Source organism: Littorina saxatilis, linkage group LG11 (assembly GCF_037325665.1).
Source record: "Littorina saxatilis isolate snail1 linkage group LG11, US_GU_Lsax_2.0, whole genome shotgun sequence".
Taxonomy (NCBI): domain Eukaryota; kingdom Metazoa; phylum Mollusca; class Gastropoda; order Littorinimorpha; family Littorinidae; genus Littorina; species Littorina saxatilis.
Genome location: NC_090255.1, coordinates 11,686,384 through 11,713,222, shown reverse-complemented (window position 1 = coordinate 11,713,222; position 26,839 = coordinate 11,686,384). Strand labels below are relative to the sequence as shown.

Sequence of the window (26,839 nt, the reverse complement as noted above, 5' to 3'; positions counted from 1 at the left end):
TTTATCTTATTCTCCATCATTTGCTGATTCCAAAAACATATAAATATGTTATATTTGGATTAAAAACAAGCTCTGAAAATTAAATATATAAAAATTATTATCAAAATTAAATTGTCCAAATCAATTTAAAAACACTTTCATCTTATTCCTTTTCGGTTCCTGATTCCAAAAACATATAGATATGATATGTTTGGATTAAAAACACGCTCAGAAAGTTAAAACAAAGAGAGGTACAGAAAAGCGTGCTATCCTTCTTAGCGCAACTACTACCCCGCTCTTCTTGTCAATTTCACTGCCTTTGCCATGAGCGGTGGACTGACGATGCTACGAGTATACGGTCTTGCTGAAAAATGGCAGCTACTTGACTAAATATTGTATTTTCGCCTTACGCGACTTGTTTGTTATTGTTTCATGCTCTGTCTGTGTCTGTGTCTCTCCCCCCCCCCCCCCTTTCTCTCCCTATGTGTCCCTTTTTTGAACGTCCACCCTTCTATCTTTGGAAATTAAGCGACCGCGAATTCGAAACGGGGTTTCATTGAGGATTGAAGTGATCCGGGTGTGTATAAGGAAAGAAACGGGTACGTGCCTTTGCTTGGTCAGCAGATCCTTTTCGTGTTGTTTTTTTAACATTTTGTTGTTGCTTTTTGTGATTGCTTCATGATCTCTCTCTCTCTCTCTCTCTCTCTCTCTCTCTCTCTCTCTCTCTCTCTCTCTCGCTCTCTCTCTCTCTCTCTCTCTCTCTCTCTCTCTCGCTCTTCATGTCTCATCATCATCATCATCATCATCATCATCATCATCATCATCATCTTTATCATCACGTGCTGAAGTTTTCTGACCTCCTTTTGTTGGTAAACTTTTTAACTTTTTAATTTTTAATTTTTTCAATTTTATCATTGTGTGTCTGTGCGTCCCAAGGACAGATTGTAAGAAAAGGCGTAGCCTTAAATCTTAATCCTAAGACCTTGTTAATTAAAGTTCAATTCAATTCAATTCAATATCTCTCTCTCTCTCTCTCTCTCTCTCTCTCTCTCTCTCTCTCTCTCTCTCTCTCTCTCTCTCTCTCTCTCTCTTTGTCTCTCTTTCTCTTCCTCTCTCTCCCGGTTTCTGACCGGTGCAGACACGGATCTATGTGCTCTGACGTAAATGTGGATTTTATCAAGTTTATCTTGAACTACAGTTGTGTTCTTGTGCAAGTAAGTCGTACATGTATACTCTGTTCTTTTGGTGATTCGATTTTCTGTACTGAAATAATGTGTTTCTTTGACGATACAAGTGCATAAAGATTTGGGTATCCTTGGCACAAAGTGTCAAAAATCCCAAAAATAAGACCTTAAATGAATAAGGCCTTATTTCAGGAAATAAGGCCTTATTTTCTTATTTTAGAATAAGGCCTTACAAGAAATAAGGCCTTATTTTTCTAAGGTCATATTGGAGATAAGACCCTAAAAAATAAGACCTTAAAAAAATAAGCCCATAAAAAATAAGCCCTTATTTGTGTAGGCCTTATTTTTGTAAGGCATTATTTTTTTTAAGGCCTTATTTTTTCGCCTCTCAGTTGTATGCTGGTACACAGAGAGAGCGGCGTTAGAGAGAGAGAGAGAGAGAGAGAGAGAGAGAGATGTGATACACAGACAAACAGACCAGACGGACTGACGAACGAACTGACAGACGGACTCACAGACAAAGAGAGAAAGAGGGAATAAAAAGTGTGTTGCAGTTTCTGTTCCATCACCACAGTCGCATACGCTGTTTTCCGCAAGGTGTCGCTCAACTAAGTCTTTCTTTAGATCACTAATTTTAAGTCTCATTTTTGTGTGAATTATTTGTGTTTGTCGACTGCCACTGTAGAAGTAAACGGGAATTTGTGTGTCGTCTTTTGTTAAGTAATGTTTAAATTCCCCGAGGGAGTCGGTTAACTGTATTTGTTCAGGTAGTTGGTTCCAGAGTACTGTTGTCGAAGGAAAAAAGGATGTTTTGTACGTTTCTGTTCGATGTGGGGGTATACTTCGTTCTAAGGGGCGGCGTCTGTGGTAGGGGTTGTTGGCTGCTACGAGAGGTGGGAGTGCTGCTTGTAGGTATGGGGGGGTCTTGTCGTGAATAATTTTATGGAACATTGTTAGTTTATGACGGTTACGCCTTTCAGATAATGATTGGAGTCCAGATTCTCCGTAAAGCTTAAAATGACTGGTTCCGCGGACAGCTCCGATGATTGTTCGTATTGCATCTAGGTTTAACTTTTCGAGTTCATCTGTTAGGGTTTTGCTACAATTGTCCCATACTATGTCGCAATAATCAAAGTGTGGTAGAATGAAGGATTTAAACATAATTTCCAATGATTTTCGACTCAGTCTATATTTGTATGTACGCAAGCAAGCTACGAGAGTTCTGCACTTTGCAACAAGAAATTGTATACGTTCATCCCATTTACAGTTGTTTTGTATTATTATTCCTAAGTGTTTGTGATTTTGGGAACTTTCAAGGATGGTATTGCCAAAGTTTAGATCTGCGATATCAGGGGTTCTTTGTGTACAAAAGTTCACCAATTCAGTTTTTGCATGGTTAAATGCTACCTTCCATGTTTCTGCCCAATTAACAATTTTTTCAAGATCTGAGTTTAAAATTTCGGCACGGATGTTGTGGTTGGCTAAAGACAAGTACATGCTAGTGTCGTCAGCAAAAAGCTTAATCGTAGATTCTATATCACGTACAATGTCGTTTACATAAATTATGAAGAGCAAAGGTCCAAGCACTGAACCTTGAGGAACTCCCGCTGCTACTGGAAGATAAGTTGATTTACCGCCCTTTAACACAACTGCTTGCTTTCGATCTGTTAGGTAGTCTGTAAACCAGTTTAATAATGGCCCATTAAATCCAGCGGCTTCGAGTTTATGCAATAAGCCCCGGTGCCAAACTCTATCGAATGCTTTGGATATATCAAAGAAGATTGCTTGGGTAGTTATTCTATTATCGAGTGATTTGCATATATATGTCATTGTATATTGTAAGAAGCTGGTAAACAGTTGAGTCTCCAGGGATGAAACCGGACTGCGACTCTGTAATGATATTGTGTTGTGTTAAGTAGTCAAAGACATGAATTTGTATACATTTCTCTAGTGTTTTGCCAACACAGCTTAGGAGAGAGATTGGACGATAATTACTACATGTATCTTTGTTTCCCTTTTTATGGACTGGTGAAACGTGGGCTATTTTCCAAACTGACGGAAAAAATCCTTCACGTAAAGACCGATTAAACAGTGCAGTTAGGCTGTCACAAATCACTTCGCAGCTCTCAATTAAAATTCTATTGTGGATTTCGTCTGGACCGACTGCTTTTGTTTTGTCTAGTTTGTTAATCGTATTTATAACTTCTTCGACTGAAAGTGTGAGAGTGTTTATTCTGCAAGGAAGCCTTGGTACTTCAGGAATGTCTGACATATCGTCTTCGACAATGGACTGTTGGATAAAGAAGTCGTTGAACAAGTTTGCTTTTTCTAGGTTAGTATAGTAGGTTGTTCCGTTTGACGTCAAAGGAGGAATTTCATTGGGGTTTGATCCTTTCTTTGATAAGAATGATTAACTAGTTTCCACCAATTTTTAGTACCAAAGTTATCTCCACTGGATACTTTTTTGTCTAATCCTTTTATATATTCTAATTTCCGATTACGAATTGTGTCAGTATAATTATTGCGAGTCATACGAAAGTGTTCCCAAGCCTCAGGTGTGTTTAGTCGCACTGCTGTATCATGAACTGATCTTTTTTTGTCGCGTAGTTTTATAATTTCCTCTGTCATCCATGGTGCGTCTTGATCGCGAACAGTTATTGTCTTTACTGGCATGCATAGTCTTGCGACACTTAACAGCTTTTCGGAAAATGACCTGGCAGCTTCGTTGACAGTGTGTAGCGTTGCAATGCTCATCCAGTCGATTTTCCTCAGTTCGATAAGGAATTTTTCTTTGTTTAATTTGGAATAGTTAAATATTGTTCTTTTAGATGCAGAAGTTTTATGTATGTGTTTCTTAATTGTCGCACATGGCACAGAATGGTCGCTGCAAATAGGGGGGAGAACGTTAATGCTTTGCACGATGTCTACACTCGAGACTATGCATGCCAGTAAAGACAATAACTGTTCGCGATCAAGACGCACTTTTTTCAAGTTCAATTTTTTATTGGACAGGCCGACCGCTATTGAGTGATAACCCTCGATTCTGGCCCTGTAACAGGCTAGTGATACAGACATTATGTCACAGTTTCGCTAAGGAACACAAAAGGAGACGGGGCCAAAAGCGGTGGCGATCGTTCACACTGGTCTCTCGGAGGAAGCACACACTTGGACGGAGAAAAAAATGTCTCTATCAGGAAAGGAGAAAGAGGACAGTTGAGTGAACAGAGCAGAAATATCGAAGTTCTAAGTAGGAATGACATTTTTAGGATTACGTTCAGTGTATAAATTGGAACAGAGCGATATGACTATGTGAAAAAGCAACTGTAAATGAAAAACAAGAAAAGAAAGTAAATACAAACAATAAGGAAAACTCACAAAGAACCAAAAGAAAGGAGAACAACAACAATGAAGTACGATCACAAACAAAAGGTGTTCATGAAAGTCAAGGGTAGAGTTGAATCATGAGCAGCAATGCGAATACAATCAAATCAGACGAACTAGGTATCTTGATGGGCATTTACAGTGGTGTTTGTACATATATATATATATATATATATATATATATATATATCTACAAATCCGCACTTAGGTTAACCGTTTTAAAAATCTTCATTAGGTCAACCATGGCTATATGCCTTAGCTGAATTATTATGAGGATGCTAATAAGTGAATATCATAAATGAAAATAGCTCTTTAATGTGGCAACATGTCAATTTCATTGAAACCATAGTACAAGATATACACATTTTTGGTGGTCGACCTACTGAAATTATGTAAAAGTACATCATTAAGACGACTGCTGTAAAACTACCCTTTAGGTCAACTTATATATATATCTACAAATCCGCACTTAGGTTAACCGTTTTAAAAATCTTCATTAGGTCAACCATAGCTATATGCCTTAGCTGAATTATTATGAGGATGTTAATAAGTGAATATCATAAATGAAAATAGCTCTTTAATGTGGCAACATGTCAATTTCATTGAAACCATAGTACAAGATATACACATTTTTGGTGGTCGACCTACTGAACGAATGCCGTAAAACTACCCTTTAGGTCAATTTTTTCAACGAACAAAATCATCAATAGGTTGACATATACGCACTCTTTAATATTTATCCAGAGGGTAATAAAACTACACTAGGTTTACCTCAGTATAATATATATACATGTATATGTTTTAAGTTGTTTATACCTTCCCTTACACTTATGGGGGACTTTGCATCCAGACATGCAAGCTACATAAACTGCCTTTTTAAATTGAATATTTGAGAAATGTCTGGGGTCATCTGGTTTTGTGTGCTGTGCTGTACCTTGCAGTCTCTTTCCAACATTTTGTGTTGTTGAAAATGGAATAATGGAAATTAATAATAATAATAAAAGCATAGTCGTCATTTCTGTATATGGTTAATTAGCTACTGCGTAGGTCTCTTCATGAGGCTCTTAATAATTAAATTCTCAGAAACAAGACAAGAAGATAATATAGCTTTCTTGCAGCAGTGTGTGTAAAAATCTGACCTGATGTGTGTAGTGACCCTTCTTCATACTTATAAAGAAACAAAACTAACAAATGCACGAAAAACCGTATAGCTATATGAGCTTGATAGCAATATTTTTGCCTAATTTGTTTAACTGTGCAAACTGGAATCAGGGATTCATCTGTTATATGAACAGGGTATGGTTTGGGCGTCGGTCATCTGTATAGTTAAATTCAGAAAAGACCGATACATACGCATCTTAGTCTGTCAATGGACCGATTGACATGCAGCAGTCAGTTAGCTTTTGTTTACGATGTATGAAATTTCAGAGAAAAATATTCAAATGAAGTATCGTTATTGGGTAATAAGTTTTATCTTAACTTCAAAGCCATATTTTTCAGTTTGCAGACAACCGATGTTCACATTTAAAGTTTTGTTGTTGACATACTGATTGGTATGCAAAATGACCGATTGATTCATGGCTAAGTCAGTCAATGGACCTACAGTTGACAAAACCCAAGCCAAGCCCAGTGTATAGGTGGATGTCATGTATGAAAGAGTTGAATATGAAAATGTGTGAAATCTGTTGGTGGTTATAATAATGTAAATCTTCCCAAAACTGTCAAGATGTTTTCCCCTCCAGCGACAAGTGATGTACCTATGAAGCGTTTTCTTACGCTGCAGAAAACAAACAATGTGTCAGTGCAACATTTTTTGTGCAGACATTTTGTTTGTTTGTTTGCTTAACGCCCAGCCGACCACGAAGGGCCATATCAGGGCGGTGCTGCTTTGACATATAACGTGCGCCACACACAAGACAGAAGTCGCAGCACACTAGGCTTCATGTCTCTCCCAGTCACATTATTCTGACACCGGACCAACCAGTCCTAGCACTAACCCCATAATGCCAGACGCCAGGCGGAGCAGCCACTAGATTGCCAATTTTAAAGTCTTAGGTATGACCCGGCCGGGGTTCGAACCCACGACCTCCCGATCACGGGGCGGACGCCTTACTACTAGGCCAACCGTGCCGGTTTTTTACAGACATAGATTTGCAATGGTCAAATCGGTTGATAAGGATGTGACAAAGAAAAAATGATGGTATGAAGTTTGTTGACTGCATCAAAATGAGCACAAAAGCATTATCAAATGAAAACAATTACATGTAATGTATAAATTAAATATTAAAGATAACTCAGTCATAAACTAATTAATTTTTACCTGTGTCACATCCACACAAAAATGAAAAGTATCTTTATTGAAAGAAACACCAAGAATCCTTGAAAATGTTTTAGAACTTTATTCATGAAACACTAAAGACCAGTTTCAAAAGATAAGAAACAAGCAAATGCTGATAAGAAAACTGAGAACAAGAAGAAAGAAGAATAGTTTCAAAAGGTTTAACGTATGATACACCAGAGTCAAGTTTAAATCATACATAATCAAGTCCATAAATTTGGCACCTTCTTGATATTCTGATGAAACAAAAACAAAATGTAAAATCCCTGTATCTTATTAGCACCTGTACATGGCAAAAAACATTCTGCGTTATTGTATGGTTAACAACAAGAAGAGCAAACGCTCGATCGAGTCACTTTCGCAGTTCTGAATATTATATGAGGCATCAGATGGACAGGAAGAAATTGCTATTCACAACACAATGAGTCACGTTCACATAAAATTTGAGCCCGGTCACTTTTATAGTTTCCGAGAAAAGCCCAACGTTAAGTTGTGTGTTGCCGAACAGAAAAGGCTAGTTATCTCCCTTGTTTTTCTGATAACGTTCGTAAAAGGCTACAGATGTAAATACTTTGATGTAAAGAATAATCCTACAAAGTTTCAATCACATCCGATGAACTTTGTCAAAGATATAAAATGTCTAATTTTTCCTTTGACGCTGACCTGTGACCTTGAAAAAGGTCAAAGGTCAACGAAACCATCGTTAAAGTGTAGAGGTCATTGGAGGTCACGACTAAACAAAATATGAGCCCGATCGCTTTGATAGTTTCCGAGAAAAGTCCAACGTTAAGGTGGTGTCTACGGACGGCCGGCCGGACAGACTAACACTGACCGATTACATAGAGTCACTTTTTCTCAAGTGACTCAAAAATGGGGGGGGGGGGGGGTGATGAAAAGCCAATTTAGCTCAACTTCTCACCTTATAAGAATCATATGGCACATGAGATCAATAATGATGAAAATAAAACAAGACATCAAAAGGCAAACACATAGTTGCCTTTGAACTGAAGACACCCAATTATTCATTTAGGGATCAAGGGACCCTGTTGGAACCTTGACATATAGTAAACCAGAAACACAGGTCCCCTACAAATGTCAAAAAGCAAGAGGTACAGAGCAATTAATCGGTCTAAAAAGTGTTTTCATACTCTTAATTGGTTTTGAATTCAGGAATCTAAGGAAAACAGAGAAGCCATTTTCAGGAATCATTGCTTTCTATTGTGTATAGTTTTTCCAAGGGTGACATAATTCATTTGAATAATACAAATCATATATTAATCAAACAAGACCCTTTCTCTTGAAAATAAAATAGTTTCAAACTAATTTTGATGCGTATCTGGGACCATGTTAGTCTTTTTTGTGACCTTGGCAAAATGATCAACAGCATCATTTACATGACTTTGCATCTAACAGTAACAGAGAGCCCTTGCACACACTCAGCAAACAGAGCAACAGCGCAAGTGACTAACCTTTTTGATACGAAATGAGTCCGAATAAGTTTGCATGTCAAGATTTAAAATTCTGATTTCTTTATCACAACCTAACCACATCATTTGGAAAGAGAACATTAGGGAAACCATACCTGGCTGACATTCTTCAAACCAAAGAAGTGCAAGACATTTTAACATAAATGTCGCACTCATAAGAAAAAGACCAAACTTAGGGTAAGACATTTCTGCAGTGATTCTACAGGGGAAGCTACTGAAAGTGAAAGGGTATCTATCATGTAGTAGAGAGTACACATTCTCAGACCACCAAAGACCATTGCCACGGTTACGTAAGCAAAACTGCCGATCTCGTTTCTGAGTTGCCAAGATGGCGGTGTCCAGTCGCAACGCTTTTTTGTCGACAGAAGAGGCCGCTGCTTTGATACCGGACGACTTGCAAAAGCATTTGAGGGTTCAAATACATGTATCTGAAAAATTTTCACATTTTATGACAACACTACTGTACTGTGATTTTAAACTTTGTCATGTCCTTCAAGTTTACCTCATGTGTGGTAACAAAACCTTATTCTTAATCCACCCTTTCCACCACATATCTGCATACTGTTGATTGTGATTACTCTCGTGATCAGATCACCGAGTTGAATACAGTGAAACCTCCCATAACGACCCCTCCCAATAACAACCACCTCCATTATCCGACTGATTTTCTTGGCACCATATATAAAATAATTTACATTAAGTTACTTTGGAAACAAATTCCATGTTAAAATTTTTGAAAGGAAACCTCAATGAGTATGGACCAAACCATTGTAGATCCTGGCTGACACATATCAGCACCAGGTTTTTCTGCCCTGGTCTGCCACCTTAACTGATAGCACGACATCATAACGCCTTTGTTCATAAAAGCCTTGATCATGGAAAAATGAAAATTAACTCACTTCGTTTTAAGGTATCAACAGTAAACAATGTTATGAGAAAAGAACAAAATCAGTAAGGAATACCTGCACTGCAAACAATGCAATGAAATTATGATAACATGTACACAATTACTTGCATAGTTATTCAATAAAGAAAAAATCAAATTAATCTACCCCCACATCATCACATCATCACATCACCAGTAGCAGCATGTTCATGATCCTTCAATCTTTACTTTATTTGGTGTTTAACGTCGTTTTCAACCACGAAGGTTATATCGCGATGGGGAAAGTGGGGGAGATGGGATAGAGCCACTTGTTAATTGTTTCTTGTTCACTAAAGCACCAATCAAAAAATTGCTCCAGGGGCTTGCAACGTAGTACAATATATGACCTTACTGGGAGAATGCAAGTTTCCACTACAAAGGACTTAACATGTCTTACATACTGCTTGACTAAAATCTTTTCAATCATGGACTATATTCTATACAAGAAACACTTAACAACTGGCCTGGGGGGGGGGGGGACTGGTCTGGGGGTGATAGGAGAGAGTTTAACCTAGGGAAAGTAGCTTTCAGTCAAAAAGCCTCGTAATTAATTATATTTTCTACTAATTTGGTTGCTCTTAGGTGATTTGACCATGCTGGTTCCATTTCTGTTATCTGCTTATCTTACATATGCCTCTCGTTCGAGTTGTAAAATTAAATATTCAAAATGGCGTTTGAAAAGCAGTCTAACTTGCATAATAGGCATTTTCCTGTTGTGATGACAACATCAATTATATTTATGAATTCAGCGTGCCCAAATCCTTTAAATAACGGGCTCTGCCGGCTTAAAACTAAACATGTCGCAGAGGAACTTAGGTAGCCTAGCCTATGGGATAATACAAGATTGTTTTAAAAGACTGTCATGGCCGTGTTGTTTCAGATAGAAAGATGGTTATTGTTTGAAAAGTGGTTTTTTTTTAAATTAAGAAAACAATGCAATGATGAAATAGAAATTTCAGAATTTTTTTGACATGCACCTTTAAAACAGAGCAAACTAACAGCCACTTGGTCAATAGTCTTTCTCAACTGGATGCAACAATAGGACACACTAACCACTTGGTCAATAGTCTGTCTCAACTGGATGCAACAATAGGACACACTAACATTGTTTAAAACAGAGCAAACTAACAGCCACTTGGTCAATAGTCTTTCTCAACTGGATGCAACAATAGGACACACTAACCACTTGGTCAATAGTCTTTCTCAACTGGATGCAACAATAGGACACACTAACCTCGTTTAACACAGAGCAAACTAACAGCCACTTGGTCAATAGTCTTTCTCAACTGGATGCAACAATAGGATACACTAACCTTGTTTAAAACAGAGCAAACTAACAGCCACTTGGTCAATAGTCTTTCTCAACTGGATGCAACAATAGGACACACTAACCTTGTTTAAAACAGAGCAAACTAACAGCCACTTGGTCAATAGTCTTTCTCAACTGGATGCAACAATAGGTTTGTTTGTTTGTTTATTTGTTGCTTAACGTCCAGCCGACTACGCAGAGCCATATCAGGACGAGGAAGGGGGGGATGAAGGGGGCCACTTGTCAAGCGATTCCTGTTTACAAATGCACTAACCCATTACTTGTGTCCCAGCAGGCTTTAGTAAAACTAAATTAATACCTACTGGAAGATTACCAGTTTCCAGTGTGTTAAAATAGGCTTAACCTATCTACTGCTGGACTTACATCAGAACACTAACAGATTAAACTATACATGAATCGCGAGACAAGCGGCAAGAGAAGAGATTTTTGGAAAAAATACAGGTGAATGAGCAAGAAGGCAGAAAAAGGAAAAGAATTCATGAAGAAAAAGAGAGCATGACAGGAAAGAGGAACCAAAAATCTACCTAACATCAAACTAGAAAGCTCCTGCGGTTCCAAAAACAGGAGGGGCCTTTAATTTCATAACCGCAGTGCCCCACTGCGGGATGCAACAATAGGACACGCTAACCTTGCTTTGAAAAAAAAAAAAACAAAAAACCCACCAATGTTCCATGAAACTTTCCTATCAGGACGTGAAGGATCTACACACTTTCAAACACAACTCCAGATCATGAGGAAAGGATGAAAAAGAGAATGGAAAGTGGTTGTTGCATCATTTTCACTCCATAACTACTGACAATGATAGTCCTAATCTTTGGGAAATTGGAACTCTATCAGAACTGTGTAGGAAGTCATGAGATAAGATGAAATTTACACAGTGTCAAAAGCGACTTTGCTCCTGAACTTCTTTCTCTCGTTGAATTTTTTGCTCCATACCAAGCTGACTTTTTGTTTCTTTTCAAGTGGAATACCACAAAAAACATTGTGCACTGTCAAGAAAGCTTGAATTTCTTTGATGCCAGGCAATGACCCTGTCACACCTCTCCCAGTCTTCTGTATGTCACTTTTGAAATATGCCTCAACCTTTTTTGTGTCCACAGCTTCCCATTGGTAGCTAGTATGATCTTTTTCGAGACTCACTTTCCGCTGCAGCAACAGAAGAATCACCATTAATACTTGAACTGGCAGTGGCAGTCGTAGAATGCTCATCTGAAATACTAGACGAACTGGCAGTGACAGTCGTAGAATGCTCATCTGAAGTACTTGAACTGGCAGTGGCCGTCGTAGAATACTCATCTTAAGTACTTGAAGAACTGGCAGTGGCAGTCGTAGAATGCTCATCTGAAGTACTCGAAGAAGTGACAGCAGCAGTCGTAGAATGTGCATCTGAAGTTCTTGAAGAACTGGCAGTGCAAGAAGTGGCAGTCACTAACACTGATTTGCCACAAGTTTTGCCGTGCATGTCCAGTGACTGTAAAAATCCACCCACCCTGGTCACCTCCATTACAGCCAACGGACATTGGTACACATTTTTGTTGACAGAACCACTGTGACCCATCTGCCGATAGAACAACTCTCTTTCACTCTCTGGAACATCTTGCAAGGCAAATACAGTAGACGATCGGTGTCTGAACTTATCCGCTATCAACAGATGAGGCTTTTTCAGTTTGTCGCCCATTTCTTTTGTGACAGAGCTAATGCAATTCCAGCCTGTAACATGATCCATTGACTGTCCAGTGTTTGGAAACAGGAACACATTGTCTTTGTGAATTCCAACAGTGCTTCTTTCCTCCATCAGTTTGCGCAGGGGTTCCAGAGTATCATTGGGAATCAACACTGGAACGAGGCGACGACTTCCCTTCCCTGCCTGATAGGCAAGTTTGTGATTTGTCATGAGGGACTTTTCAAGAGGATCCGACACGTTTTGAACCAGATCTTCATCAATCCATTTTCCATCTTCTGCGTCTTTCCATTCTGTTGTTGTCAGTCTAGCGGGTTCTCCACCACGACGCGCATTTTACATTGTGAGTCTCGTAACTATCAGATTTCTTAGAATGATGAACTGGTGTACATCCCATAGTTTGTAATTATCATTCATCATTGACTTTGAGTTCCCAACATGTTCTTTCTAAGTTGCGATGTCTATTTCCACAGGTTGATCTTCCGGCTGTCTCAAAACTGTTTCTCCTTTGTTCACAGTGCAGCTATGCAGAGTAAAAAATGAAGTCCCAGTTCAAATTCAGGACATCATAAAATGTCTGCAGTTCATCGCCCTGGTCCAAAAGGTTGTGTTTCTTTCTTTCTTTATTTGGTGTTTAACGTCGTTTTCAACCACGAAGGTTATATCGCGACGAGGGAAAGGGGGGAGATGGGATAGGGGAAAGGGGGGAGATGGGATAGAGCCACTTGTTAAGTGTTTCTTGTTCACAAAAGCACCAATCAAAAAACCGCCCCAGGGGCCCGCAACGCAGCACAACACATGACCTTACTGGGAGAATGCAAGTTTCCAGTACAAAGGACTAAACATTTCTTACATACTGCTTGACTAAAATCTTTACAAACATTGACTATATTCTATACAAGAACCACTTAACAAGGGTTAAAGGAGAAACAGAATCCGTTAGTCGCCTCATACGACATGCGGGGTGCAGAGAAATAAGGATGTGGAAAAGAAGACTTTTGGTAAGTGAAATAAAGGTGATGGATCCAGTCAGGTAGAAATAAGACAACAAGAAAAGAATTGGAAAACTGCAGGGAATAGTAGGGAGAGTTTTCTTGGAAGGAAATATAGGTGAAAGGACTGGTAAGGCAGAAATAAGACAAAAGAAGAGAAGAAACAGAACCGTCAGTCGCCTCTTACGACATGCTGGTTAGCATCGGGTAAATTCTTTCTAGTCCCAACCAATATGGGACTCCCCCTAACCCGCGGGGGGTAAAGGTTGTGTTGAGCATAGTAGCCACGCATCACCTTAACAGCTTTCTTAATCACAAAGCCGATGGTGACTTTCTGGCCTGACTTTTCTGTACCGTTTTCATCATGTGAAAGCTCTTGGATTGCCTGTGTCAAGTAATCAAAATTCTTTCTCTGAAACAGATCTTCACCTGTGTGTACAGTAATCCTTTGTTTTTTAACTTTGTGAGATTATTGACTTAAGCAACATCGTTCATTTTCTTAAATAGGCTGGCAAATGCACGCATGTCTGACATGACCCCACGTTTATCTTTTTGTACAGCTTTTGCCCATAATTTCTGACCAAGAAGCAAAACCACTTTATCCTTGCGGCATATTTCTCCGATATCATCATGTCTGAAGCGGTCTAAAACCTCTGTCTGAAACCGAGTAGAAACATCTGATCTTAAGGAAGAAAAATCAACTGTTCTAGCGCCTGTTGTTGATGAAGCTGCACTGGAACACATCTTCTTGTGTTGACAAATCCTTGATTTACTGTAAAAGCCTTTACATGAACTGCACATCACTGTTTTCTGGGTGCCCTGGGACCTTTCTCTAATCAAAGTGACTCCTACTCCTTGTTCTGCTTGCAAGAGAACATTTTTGGCATAGATTCCTTCTTTCTTCAAGGCATCAGATACACAATCTTGTTCCGTCTTTGGGAGTGCTAATGCTGCTTTAACTGCCTCTTCATCTTTGTGTTTTCGACGTAGGTGTCGCGGAAGCACAGCCTGAAATTCTCCACAGTACACACATGGCCGCTTCGGTCTTTTTTTCTTTTGTTTTGGTATAGCTTGTTTCTGGGGTTGGCTACCTGATGTTGATTCCGTTGTAACTGCTGTTGTCTCTGACCTGCTTTCTGCTGTTGTCTCTGACAAACTTTCTGCTGTTGATGGTGATTTGTTTTGTGCTGTTGATGATCGATCTGCTTTCTGCTGCTGCTGCTCCGCTTTCTGCTGTTATTAGTGTTAATGATGGTCTGCTTTCTAGTGTCGATGATGATCTGCTTTCTGCTGTTGATGATGGCTTACTTTTTGCTTGTGATGATGATCCGCTTTCTGCTGTTGATGATGATCTGCAATCTGCTGTTGATGATGATCTGCTGTTTGTTGCTGTTGATGATGATCTGCTGTTTGTTGCTGTTGATGATGATCTGCTGTTTGTTGCTGTTGATGATGATCTGCTGTTTGTTGCTGTTCTGCTGTTTGTTGCTGTTCCTGATCTGCTGTTTGTTGCTGTTGATGATGATCTGCTGTTTGTTGCTGTTGATGATGATCTGCTGTTTGTTGCTGTTGATGATGATCTGCTGTTTGTTGCTGATCTGCTGTTTGTTGCTGTTGATGATGATCTGCTGTTTGTTGCTGTTGATGATGATCTGCTGTTTGTTGCTGTTGATGATGATCTGCTGTTTGTTGCTGTTGATGATGATCTGCTGTTTGTTTTTGCTTAACGCCCAGCCGACCACGAAGGGCCATATCAGGGAGGTGCTGCTTTGACATTTAACGTGCGCCACACACAAGACAGAAGTCGCAGCACAGGCTTCATGTCTCGCCCAGTCACATTATTCTGACACTGGACCAACCAGTCCTAGCACTAACCCCATAATGCCAGACGCCAGGCGGAGCAGCCACTAGATTGCCAATTTTAAAGTCTTAGGTATGACCCGGTCGGGGTTCGAACCCACGACCTCCCGATCACGGGGGGGACGCCTTACCACTAGGCCAACTGTGCCGGTCATGATGATCTGCTATTTGTTGCTGTTGATGATGATCTGCTATTTGTTGCTGTTGATGATGATCTGCCTTCTGCTGTAGATGACGACTCGCGTTTTGCTCTTGATGATAATCTGCTGTTTTTTGGTGTTGATGGCGATCTTTTCCCAGCTGCTGACAATCTTTCTTTCTTTATTTATGTTGTGTTTAACGTCGTTTTCAACCGTTCAAGGTTATATCGCGAAGGGAAAGGGGGGGGGGGGGGATGGTTTGTTTGTTTGTTGCTTAACGTCCAGCCGACTACGCAGAGCCATATCAGGACGAGGAAGGGGGGGATGAAGGGGGCCACTTGTCAAGCGATTCCTGTTTACAAATGCACTAACCCATTACTTGTGTCCCAGCAGGCTTTAGTAAAACTAAATTAATACCTACTGGAAGATTACCAGTTTCCAGTATGTTAAAATAGGCTTAACCTATCTACTGCTGGACTTACATCAGAACACTAACAGATTAAACTATACATGAATCGCGAGACAAGCGGCAAGAGAAGAGATTTTTGGAAAAAATACAGGTGAATGAGCAAGAAGGCAGAAAAAAGAAAAGAATTCATGAAGAAAAAGAGAGCATGACAGGAAAGAGGAACCAAAAATCTACCTAACAGCAAACTAGAAAGCTCCTGCGGTTCCAAAAACAGGAGGGGCTTTTAATTTCATAACCGCAGTGCCCCACTGCGGGAGGGGGGGATGGGATAGAGCCACTTGTTAACTGTTTCTTGTTCACAAAAGCACTAATCAAAAATTGCCCCAGGGGCCTGCAACGCAGTACAATATATAACCTTACTGGGAAAATGCAAGTTTCCAGTACAAAGGACTCAACATGTCTTACATACTGCTTGACTAAAACTGCTGACAATGATGAACTGCTTTCTGCTGCTGTTGATGAGGACCTGTCTCCTATTTCAGTCCTTCTGACCTTTTTTCTGCTGCTGGGTACGAAGCTGGTCTGTGGGTCACTGTTAACAAATTAAATGAGAACTTTAGCAATAAGATAAAGAGGGCTGGAAAGCTTGTTTTTCCAATAAAATATAACACAGATTTGGAGTACTTATAAAAGCAGTGCATTGCTCATGACACCCATCTTGTAAACTTAGAAACTTTCTTCATATTAGGTAAAAATTCAGCCTGTTTATTAGCAATAAAATCAGAAGCAGCAGTTTATTGCATTGTAATTTAACATAGAGAAGCACTGTTGTATTGACACAACGTTATATTGAATGAATTCCCGACTATATTCAAATCACCGCTAGGCCCTAACAAAAGCTCTTCTTAGTATTTGATAAAAAAAATAAAGGCTATATTGAAATTTTGGCTATATTCAGGCATGAGGAAGTTTCTAAATTGTATACATGTCACAATGTGGGCTACTGAATTAACTCTTAACGTCCTATACCGCGCGGTTCCGCTCGTGGGCTGTAGTCCTGAACTCAGTTGCCGACTGACACAAACTTTCGCATTCGGCTTTTCTTATCTCGTAACTCCACATTAAATACCATTCTCTTAATCTCTCGAAGTATGGCTGCCCATGTGGCAGGGTATAATAAACAAACGGCCATAAACGCAAAATTCTCATTCGCAAAAAGGGATGGCCCAGGGAGCTCAAGCACAAGAAGAAGAAGAAGAAGAAGAAGAAGAAGAAGAAGAAGAAGAAGAAGAAGAAGAAGAAGAAGAAGAAGAAGAAGAAGAAGAAGAAGAAGAAGAAGAAGAAGAAGAAGAAGAAGAAGAAGAAGTTTCTTGAGCGCAAATTTTACACCCGCCCTGCGGGCGATCACATTCTCAATTTTGTTCGCCCACACTAATTTTTATTTGCCTAGGGCAACAAGGGTGACCGATCTTGTGCACGCCTGATATTGAAACAAAATTTCTGCTCACAAGAACTTTTCCCCTGCTTATTTTGAATTTAACATTGATTCGAATTTAAAGAAACTTAACCTCAAGAGATCCAAGTGCAGAGTCAGTTAGGTACAGTCAAACCTTTTGAATACAACCATCAAAAAGATTCTGTAACTCAGGCTTTGAAATTTGTCTATTTCTTATCTTTAAGAGGCTCTCCCACTTGTTCAACCATAATATACTCGTCTTAGTCTTACAGATGCACTTTAGTCTCTTAGCCTCAAGGTTTCCCTGTATTTTCTAGTTCACTATGTAACAGAAAAGTGGCATTCAGACCACATAAAGCAAAACATTTGACGGTAAAATAACAAAAACAGAAAGGTTCAAGTAAGAGCAGAGGAAAATCATGTACTTTGATCATATAAAGTCCTCCGTGTCCTTGGTTTAAGGAGAGGATAATCCAGAGATTGAAGAAGCTCCCGTCTCACTCTCAGTGTCAGGACAGTAGTCTTCGTCCTGAAACAAAATATCCAGGTTTTGTTCTTTTTACATACTCATAAACAATATCATTGTACAGGTTTCAGCCTAACTTTTGCATGGACATAAGATTTCATGACACTTTGTTGTAAGGTGCTTTAAATTTTTTTTTTTAAAACCTAGACAAGGATGTCCGAGGGGACACGGCGTCACCGTGTATAGCACGGTCTGCTCGTAATTGGATGTTAGCCGAGCTTAACGTATAGCAGCCAGCCGCAACTAACAACAGCTCAAACCGCCCAGTAGCTCGGTTGGTAGCTCAGTTGGTAGAGCACTGGACTTGTGATCGAAAGGTCGCAGGTTCGAATTCGGGCCGGGACGGACACGGGTCAACTTTATGTGCAGACCCAGAGACAGAAGCCATGTCCCACCCCCGTGTCATCACAATGGCACGTAAAAGACCTTGGTCATTCTGCCATAAGTGCAGGTGGCTGAATACACCCAAACACGCAGACACCTGGGTAGCGCGACTCCGTTGCTGCTAGCTTTCCACTGGGACAATAAAGTAATGAGAAATGAGAGAGAAATGAGTATGAATTCTCCTTCTTCCCAAGAACAACAGCAGACTAGAACAAGTCAGCAACGCAACGCCAGGACAGTTTAAAGCCATCCGCTGGTAATTGGACTCCGTTGCTGCTAGCTTTCCACTGGGAGGAAGCGACCCGAATTTCCCAGCGATGGGACAATAAAGTAATGAGAAATGAGAGAGAAATGAGTATGAATTCTCCTTCTTCCCAAGAACAACAGCAGACTAGAACAAGTCAGCAACGCAACGCCAGGACAGTTTAAAGCCATCCGCTGGTAATTGGACGTTAGCTCCGCTTAACGTATAGCAGCCAGCTGCACACAGTGATAGACACAGACGGCATTTTGTGAAACCACGCATGGTGTATACAACCAAAATGAGGGGAATTGAAACCGAGAAATCGCTAATAAATCATGAATCGCTAAATATTTGTCAACCAAACTTGGCACACAATCTGCTGATATGCACAGGCATGAGCAAGTTCCAGAATTTTCACTCGCCTTGTGGGCTAGTGAAATTCAAAATTGACTAGCCCACAAACAATTTCACTTGCCCACAAAAATGAGTTTCCAAACAACAAAACGATTCTATCCATTCAAACGTGGTGAAAGGCGAGCAGGTCTTTGCAAGCGCCTGTACAGATCGCATTAGTTGAGCGACATGAGCACGCTAGTCTTGCGTTAGCTGGTGCATAGCGTGTCCCCCCCTCGGTGTCTTCAACCTTTTTGTTTGAGTTTACCCATTTTTTGGTGTTTTGTTGGTGAGACTTTGATGTTTCGTGTGCACGTATGTTTTCTAGCTTAATTTGTCCGTACCAACAACGAATGGCCCCTTTCTTTCCTTCTCAGAAGCGGCATGCTTTTTGCAAGCAGTACTGTACACAACATGACATTTTTGTGTAGTCTGCCTGGAAGGAACGCTTCCTCTGTCCGGAGTCATACTTTTTAATCTCTCGGACTCCGTTCCCTCTGGTTTGGCTAGTTGTCCAAGTATTTCTACATGTTTACAGCTTCAGATCTGCCTAGGCTTCTGAGACACACATGCTGCGTCGACAATACTGATTGGTTAAAATCGTGTCAACAAAAAGTCCTGATAACCCTGAAATCATAAGGTCATTCTGATTGGTCACTAAAGAGAATTTCCTGGAACTGGAGCTCCGATCACATCTAATTTTAGCAATCGTAGACGACAACGTGCTTCACAACAGACAATCGTCGCTTGGAAATTGATACCACAGACCCAAAATTTACACTCGCCAAGCGGGCGATCATTATAAAACTTTCTACTCGCCCACACTCATTTCTGGTCGCCTGTGGCAAGTGGGCGACCGATCTTGCTCATGCCTGTATGCACCTAACCCTACCTGCAAAGTTTGGTTGAAAAACAGCACAAAAAGTGGGTTCATCGAAACCGGTATATTTCGACCAAACTTTGCAGGTAGGTTTAGGTGCATATCAGCATATTGTGCAGGGATGTGGTTAGGCGTCGGACATCGGACATAGACCGATTACAAGGCTCAAATGTCCGATTCACATAAACGCATTGCGGTCAGATGTCCTATCGTTTTCAACTGAGCGCGGTCATGGTCCGATAAAAACTCCATTCCTTCGGACAGCACGATATTTGATATTCTTTCCGTGATAGTGCTGAAGTTTTTGGTCGTTTTTTAGTTTGTTTCTCTTTTGTGTGTGTCCTGCACACAATGTTGGTGCATGTACTGATATGTGTGTTTGCACATGATAATTTTGTGTTTTGTACACAATTATAATGTCCTATTGAAATGTCTGAAAGCAGTCAAATGTCCTATTGATGCCGAAGAGCTCAGGGCATTTGTCCTATAGGTATGAATTTGTGGCAACATCCCTGATTGTGTACTGAAAAATCGCTAATAAATCATGAATCGCTAAATATTTGTCAACCAAGCTTGGCACACAATATGCTGATATGCACCTAATCCTACCTGCAAAGTTTGTTTGAAAAACAGCACAAAAAGTGGGTTCATCGAGACCCGTATACTTTGCAGGTACTACAGTATATCAGTAACAAAATCAACACTTACTAAGGGCAGGCTGTCAACATTTGATCTGCTTTCTGCTGATGTTGCTGAGGACCTGTCTGCTATCGCAGTCGATGATACCTCTGACCTGCTTTCTGCTGCTGGGTTCAAGACTGGTCTGTAGGTCTCTGTTAACAAATTAAATGAAAACTAGCAATGAGACAAACAGGGCTGGAAAGCTTATAATTATGATATCCCAATCTTCTTCTTCTTCTACGTTCCCGGCCATACGTCTAGATGTCCAGTCCAGTGTTGAGTGCAAATCCCGCAGTCAGCCGCAGTGATGCCGCTGTCCCCCACAGCTTTTCGCGGAGCTCCACTTCACTCGGCCACGTTTGGCGCCTCAGGGTGTGTGATATCCCAATAACATATAACACAGATTTGAAGTACTTATAAAAGCCATTTGAAAAAGCAAACAGAGGTTGCTACACTTGAAGATTTTCACTGGCTACTTATCCGGAAGGACTATATTAGACAGACGGGCAGGTTCCGTAAATGAGCCTCTATACTTCACTCATTACATTTATTAGACACTGTCATGCAACATGCTGCCTGACAAATTTTTCCCCATAACCTCTCTCATGTTCTTTTGTTGTTTTCCGACTTATCAATTATGTCTCGATTTATGCGCAATGTAGTGACTTTTCCTCTGATCACAATACGCATTAACTTTGTGCGAGTGTCTTATGTGCACTTATTACAATTGAAAAAATCCCCTCAAATATTGGCGCTCTAAGTCTTCTTCTTCTTTTTCCCTTAAGCTAGCTACTAGCTAGCTGCCCTTTCCCCACCTCCTGTATCACCAACCCCTTCCCATTTTCTGCTTGTTTGTGTATCTGTTTTGTCTTTTGTTTTGTTTTTCGTTTCCTGAAAGGAGCTAATGTACTTATTCCGCCATCATGCTAACCTTTGTTTTGTAATTACTATGATTGCTTAAAATAAGCATTATATGCTCGAGTATGTAATCATCCATGCATTGTTCTTGTCATGATTAAAATTGAATAAAGTTTTGTTTAAACCAAGAAGAAGAAGAGTGATATTACTGATAACAAGCAACACAACAGTTCATTGCTCATGACATGCATATTGTAGAGATCAGAGGCAGAACTAACAAAAACAGAAATGTTCAACTTCAAGTAGGAGCGGAGGAAAATCATGTACCTTGATCATATAAAGTCTTCTGGTTGCTTGGTTGAAGGAGAGGGTAGTCCACTGAGATTGAAGAAGCTCCTGTCTCATTCTCCGGGCAGTAGTTTTCATTCTGAAACAAAAATTACAGGTTATGTTCTTTTCCACACACTCATAAACACACATCATTGAACAGATTTCTGCATGTAACAGTAACACCTACACATGTCCACTTGTCAACATTGAGTGGAAACCATTTTACAACATATTGGAAAACTTTTGACAGTCAATCTCTACAAAAATCAATTGTAAAGTCATCATTAGGGCAACCATTGTAAATATAAAAATCTTGTTTGTCAAACAAAGCTAAAAGCTGATCAAAGGTGGAGCTTTGCCCTTGTTATAATCATATCCTGAGTTTGTTCTTTAAAAGCTTTGTCGAAATGTTAGGTAGCTGGCCATAAAAACTATAACAGCAAATGAACAATAAACCTGGGCATATTTGTTATGGTGCGCATAGTTTCTTTCATAAGGCTGCATGCATCTTTATCAATAAGTGGCACAACTGATTGCAAGTGTCCCTGTCTGCCTAACCTCTTTGTAATACCCACTAACAGTAACAGTAAACGATGTTGATAGGTGTAAACCACAGAGCCTTCACAACACACACAAAAACGGATGTACTAATATCGCAAGCTTGAAGCACACAAGCGCAATGGTGGTGTAACAGACTTCTCTGGGGTATCAACATAGCTGGCTTTAAACCACAGACCACCTATCAATGTCTATATTGAGGATTGATTGAAGAATAAGGAATGTAATGTACCATATTTGTCTATAGTCAGTAGCAAATCAATTCTACAAGAAGAAGGAAGTAGACACTAATAGTAATGGGGCCCAAAGACTGTTATGCCGGGGTGGAAGTAGAGATAAGCGCCTACTTCCCAAGAAATGCTCCAAATGGCTTCGTGTCTCCAAACACCTCTGACAGTCAAATCCAGCTCCTGGCCTTCACGTGGCGGGCCCTGTCTTCGACTAACAGGAGAAGGGATGCAGGCGGGTCACTGGCGCCTTAAAACCAGCTGCTTCGGGCAGATGGGGCTCGTTAACCTTGGATGGTCGCTCATCTAGGAGAAGGACAACTCCGATTTCAAAACCCGCACTGCCTTGTGTGCGCCTTGGGAAAGGCAAAGGCTACGAGAAGGAAAACTTCGACGTCAAACCCGGGTAGAGTGGACTCGACAGCCCAGCAAGGCAGCTACTCTTGGGGAGGAGGCAACCCTGAGTAAGAACCTCAACCACCGAAGACGGAAGACAGCAGCCAACTTGGCGTGGGGAGAAAATCGGCTGTCTACGCTCCCACGATAATATAGACATCGAACGCAGAAGAAGAAGAACTAATAGTAATACAAAATGACAAAAAGAAAAGAGCACTGACATACCTCTAATGTCTGAGGAGTGGTGAGTATTCTGGAGATACTGGACTTATCTGTACAGAGAAAATGCACACTGAACTGGTTACAATGGTGATTTAAAAACAACTTTTAAAAGTTTAAACTTTGTAAACAAGCAGAGAAGAAAAACAATTCTCAGTTAATCTGGTAGATTTCAAGTGACCATATTATGTATCTAATATAAGGATGCCCTTGTAATCCATTCATGCTTTTTGAAGAAAACGCCCTGACTGAATTGTTTTGTTGGGTAAAGCTCTTTCGAGTTTGAGCGCTCATATACATACTCTTTTTTGTTTGTTTGTTTGTTTGCTTAACGCCCAGCCGACCACGAAGAGCCATATCAGGGCGGTGCTGCTTTGACATATAACGTGCGCCACACACAAGACAGAAGTCGCAGCACAGGCTCCAGTCCATGTCTCACCCAGTCACATTATTCTGACACCGGACCAACCAGTCCTAGCACTAACCCCACAATGCCAGACGCCAGGCGGAGCAGCCACTAGATTGCCAATTTTAAAGTCTTAGGTATGACCCGGCCGGGGTTCGATCCCACGACCTCCCGATCACGGGGCGGACGCCTTACCACTAGGCCAACCGTGCCGGATACATACTCTAAATATTGTTAATGTTAGTTGTTACTATACATGATCGTTCGTTATTTTTCATGAATCTTCACATGTCGAGTTTCAAGGATTTTAATGTGTGATCTGTTAATGTTGTTGTGTAATAAAGCTAGGATTGAAAACGCTCATCTATTGATTTGAATACATATTATATATCTTCCTGGTTTGCAAATGATTCAAAACATCTGGCAATAATTAGGTTGATTTTAGTACTGTATCGGTCATTGACCGACTGAGCATAAATTCAACATCTAGATCATTTAGAAAATTGTTTTGGTCATCGCTTATTTCGATGACAGATTGATTGAAAAGTCAATGACCAGCTCACTGAAAAATCAATCGGTCATTTCACAATTCTATGCGTCAAGTGACCGATGACCGACAAGAATCCTATTCACTGATCTGGTCTTTGACTTTAGTTAAGCTTGCAAACCTGTATATATGGCTGGTACTAGTAAAACTAAATACATGTATTCAAAATAAATCCCCTGAACATCAACTGAGTAAATTTCTTACCAGAACTTGTGCTTGTTGTCAGGCTTCCATGTTTCTTTAAGTTTGACAAAGAGAGCTGCAACATGAACTGCCCTCTGGTATAGTGAGCAAAGTATCCAGGATCCAACGCCATATTCCTCAGCTTCAAATTAGCCTGATGGATAATTTCAAATATTATAATGAATTAATCTTAAACACAAACATAACACATCACATCATGTCATCAAAAATTACAGGTTAAGTTCTTTTCCACATACTCACAATGATAAACACACATCATTGAACATATTTCTGCATGTAATACTTAGGTAACACCTACACATATCAACCTGTCAACATTGTGTGAACATTGAGTGAAAACCATTTTTTATCATATTGGAAAACTGTTGACAGTCAATCTCTAGAAAAATCATTTATAAAGTCATCATTCAAGGGCAACCATTGTAAATATTATAATTTTGATTGTCAAACTCAAAGCTTAGTTAAAGCTGATCAAAAGTGGAGCTTTGCCCTTTTTATATCCTGAGTCAGTTCTTTAACAGCTTGGTGGAAATGTTAGGTATAGCTGGCCAAGTCAGGGAATGCTTTAACACATTAACACTAATAACAGCAATAAACCTGGGCATATTTGTTATGGTGCGCATAGTTTCTTTCATAAGGTTGCATGTATCTTTATCAATGTGTGGCACAACTGATTGAAAGTGTCACTGTATGCCTAACTTCTTTGTACTTCACACTATATAACAGCGAAAGATATCAAATATCACTAACTACCACGTAAAAGCACACCGCTAACTTTGAGCCCAACATTATGCTTAGTATTAGTATAAGCTCTGAAATGTATTTTAAGTTGATTAAACCAGAGGTGACGGTTAGAACAAATAGCGCTGGATGGTTATTGAAAACAGAGCTCTGATGAGCATATTTAATGAACGTTTTCTGTCGTTACACTCATTATCGAAGACAAAATCAAATTATGTCAAAAAAAAACCCAACGTTAAAGTTTTTTGATATGCCGGACAGTCTAACAGTAACACTGCATGCCCATGGATGTACATTAAATCCATGCATAGACTAACTGATTACTCAGGTGAGCCAAAAAGAACTGAACACCCCAGCGAGCCAGCTTTCTTGACCGCCAAGGACGACCACGCACGTTTCCGGCCAATTTATGTGGAGCACGTGATGCGCACAAAAAATATTGTCGGTTTAGAAGTGTTGTCTGCGCAATGATCGCGGCGGCTTTCTTGACCGCCAAGGACGACCACGCACGTTGTGAGACGTCATTCGTTAGACCTCAATTAACGCGTGCCTCTAAGTTCTAACAAGCAAGAAACACAAACAGTATTCCTTCCAGATAAGTAAAAAACAATGTGTACACGAGGCTAGGTAAATTCAACAGATTTGTTTTGTATTACCATATATAATAATATTATATATTATGATCGTTATCATATGAATTTATTCTCAAATGAACAATATACGAGCCTCTGATTGTTTGCACATAAAACTATCCACAACTGGCGTGTGTGGAACCCAAAACAGCAGCAAATTGAATCACTGAATGACTTCAGTTTGAAAATGTCCGAACGTTCATAATCATATCTCCGCTTCAAAAGAACATTCGTTCGCCCGTCGACTGTACGAAATCTAACAATATGTGTCCTTATCACGGTCAAGCTTAGAATGATTTGGTAAAGATTGAAGGCCTCAGCACAGGCCATGAACATGATGACGAGATTTTCTAAGATGGCGAACACTGCGTGGTCGAAATAGCATAACAAAAGTTACTTTTCATGTCCAAGCGGAAGCATTTTCCCATTGAGTGGCATGTAAAACAAAAAAGAAAGTGGTAAACAAACACATACAACAAGTTCAGCATTCGTGTCACATTGCAACTCACCTTTCTTTCTCTCACTCTCCCAGAAACACATCAATCGAGTCATCATGCAGCTTCGCCATTTTTCAGTTTCGCCGCGCTGGGGTGCGCCTCATTGTGAGGTCAATGACGTCATTCTTAAAATAGGCCAAGATATAACTTTTCAGCGTTGTCGCATGGTGCTTCAACTGATTCTAAATGCATGCAGACGTTAGAAAGTCAACTTTGGTGGTTTTGTGTTAAAACTGTTGAAAGTAGACAACAGCTCGGATTTCACGGAAAGAACACTCCCATAACCAAATATATTTGAAGATAATGTCATGTTGACATAAAGGTGAAAATCAGAGTAGTCACCCTAATGACTGCAATACAAAATGGTACTGTTCTCATTCAGTTTGATTCTGATTTATCTGCATCTTCTTTACCAGTGACGTCTCGATGTGTTTCCTCGTTAGCGCAGTGGATCAAGCGTCCTGGGACAGAAACGAGGTTCAGAGAGGCCAAAACAATAGGTCGACCGACTTTTGGTCGACCCAACTACAAAGTTCAATGAAAATTATCTATAGGTCGACAAAAAGTCGACCTATAGACTGTTTGTACTAATATATATATATATTACTGAATTATATATATATATATATATAGATGTATATGTATAGGTTACAACACGAGTGGTTTTTTTATATGGCTTGTATTTCAGTCAAGACCCAGCGGATGAATATCATCGGGAGACACGAGCCTTTGTGTTTGCATGGATGAACTTAAACTGGTATGGGTATGAGGAAAACGCGACCGACACGTCTGTCACCGCCGATTGATTGCATTTTGAAGGAATATGACTGGATTACGGAAAAATACACACATGTTAAGTTCTCGGATACCTTCATCGCCAATGTGGACTTACTGCAGAGCCAGGCAAAAGAGTAGACTTGCTCGCAAAACACGTGAAACAGCTGATGATAGCGA

The 26,839-nt window shown here is 40.1% G+C and overlaps 2 protein-coding genes across 2 annotated transcripts in view; one reads left to right on the top strand and one right to left on the bottom strand.

Moving 5' to 3' along the window:
- The window catches only part of LOC138979760 (carbohydrate sulfotransferase 10-like), a 114,320-nt gene that overhangs the window by 62,998 nt on the left and 24,483 nt on the right, over window positions 1-26,839 (top strand). The gene's annotated exons all lie outside the window — the stretch shown is intronic.
- On the bottom strand, window positions 15,559-26,056 carry LOC138979746 (uncharacterized). Its single transcript, XM_070352487.1, has 7 exons — window positions 25,898-26,056; window positions 24,016-24,148; window positions 22,865-22,911; window positions 21,456-21,555; window positions 20,298-20,422; window positions 17,588-17,691; window positions 15,559-16,298 (listed from the first exon to the last, which is right to left on the bottom strand). Exons 2-6 carry the CDS (start codon window positions 24,125-24,127, stop codon window positions 17,620-17,622), a joined length of 456 nt encoding a protein of 151 aa, XP_070208588.1. The 5' UTR covers window positions 24,128-24,148; window positions 25,898-26,056; the 3' UTR covers window positions 15,559-16,298; window positions 17,588-17,619.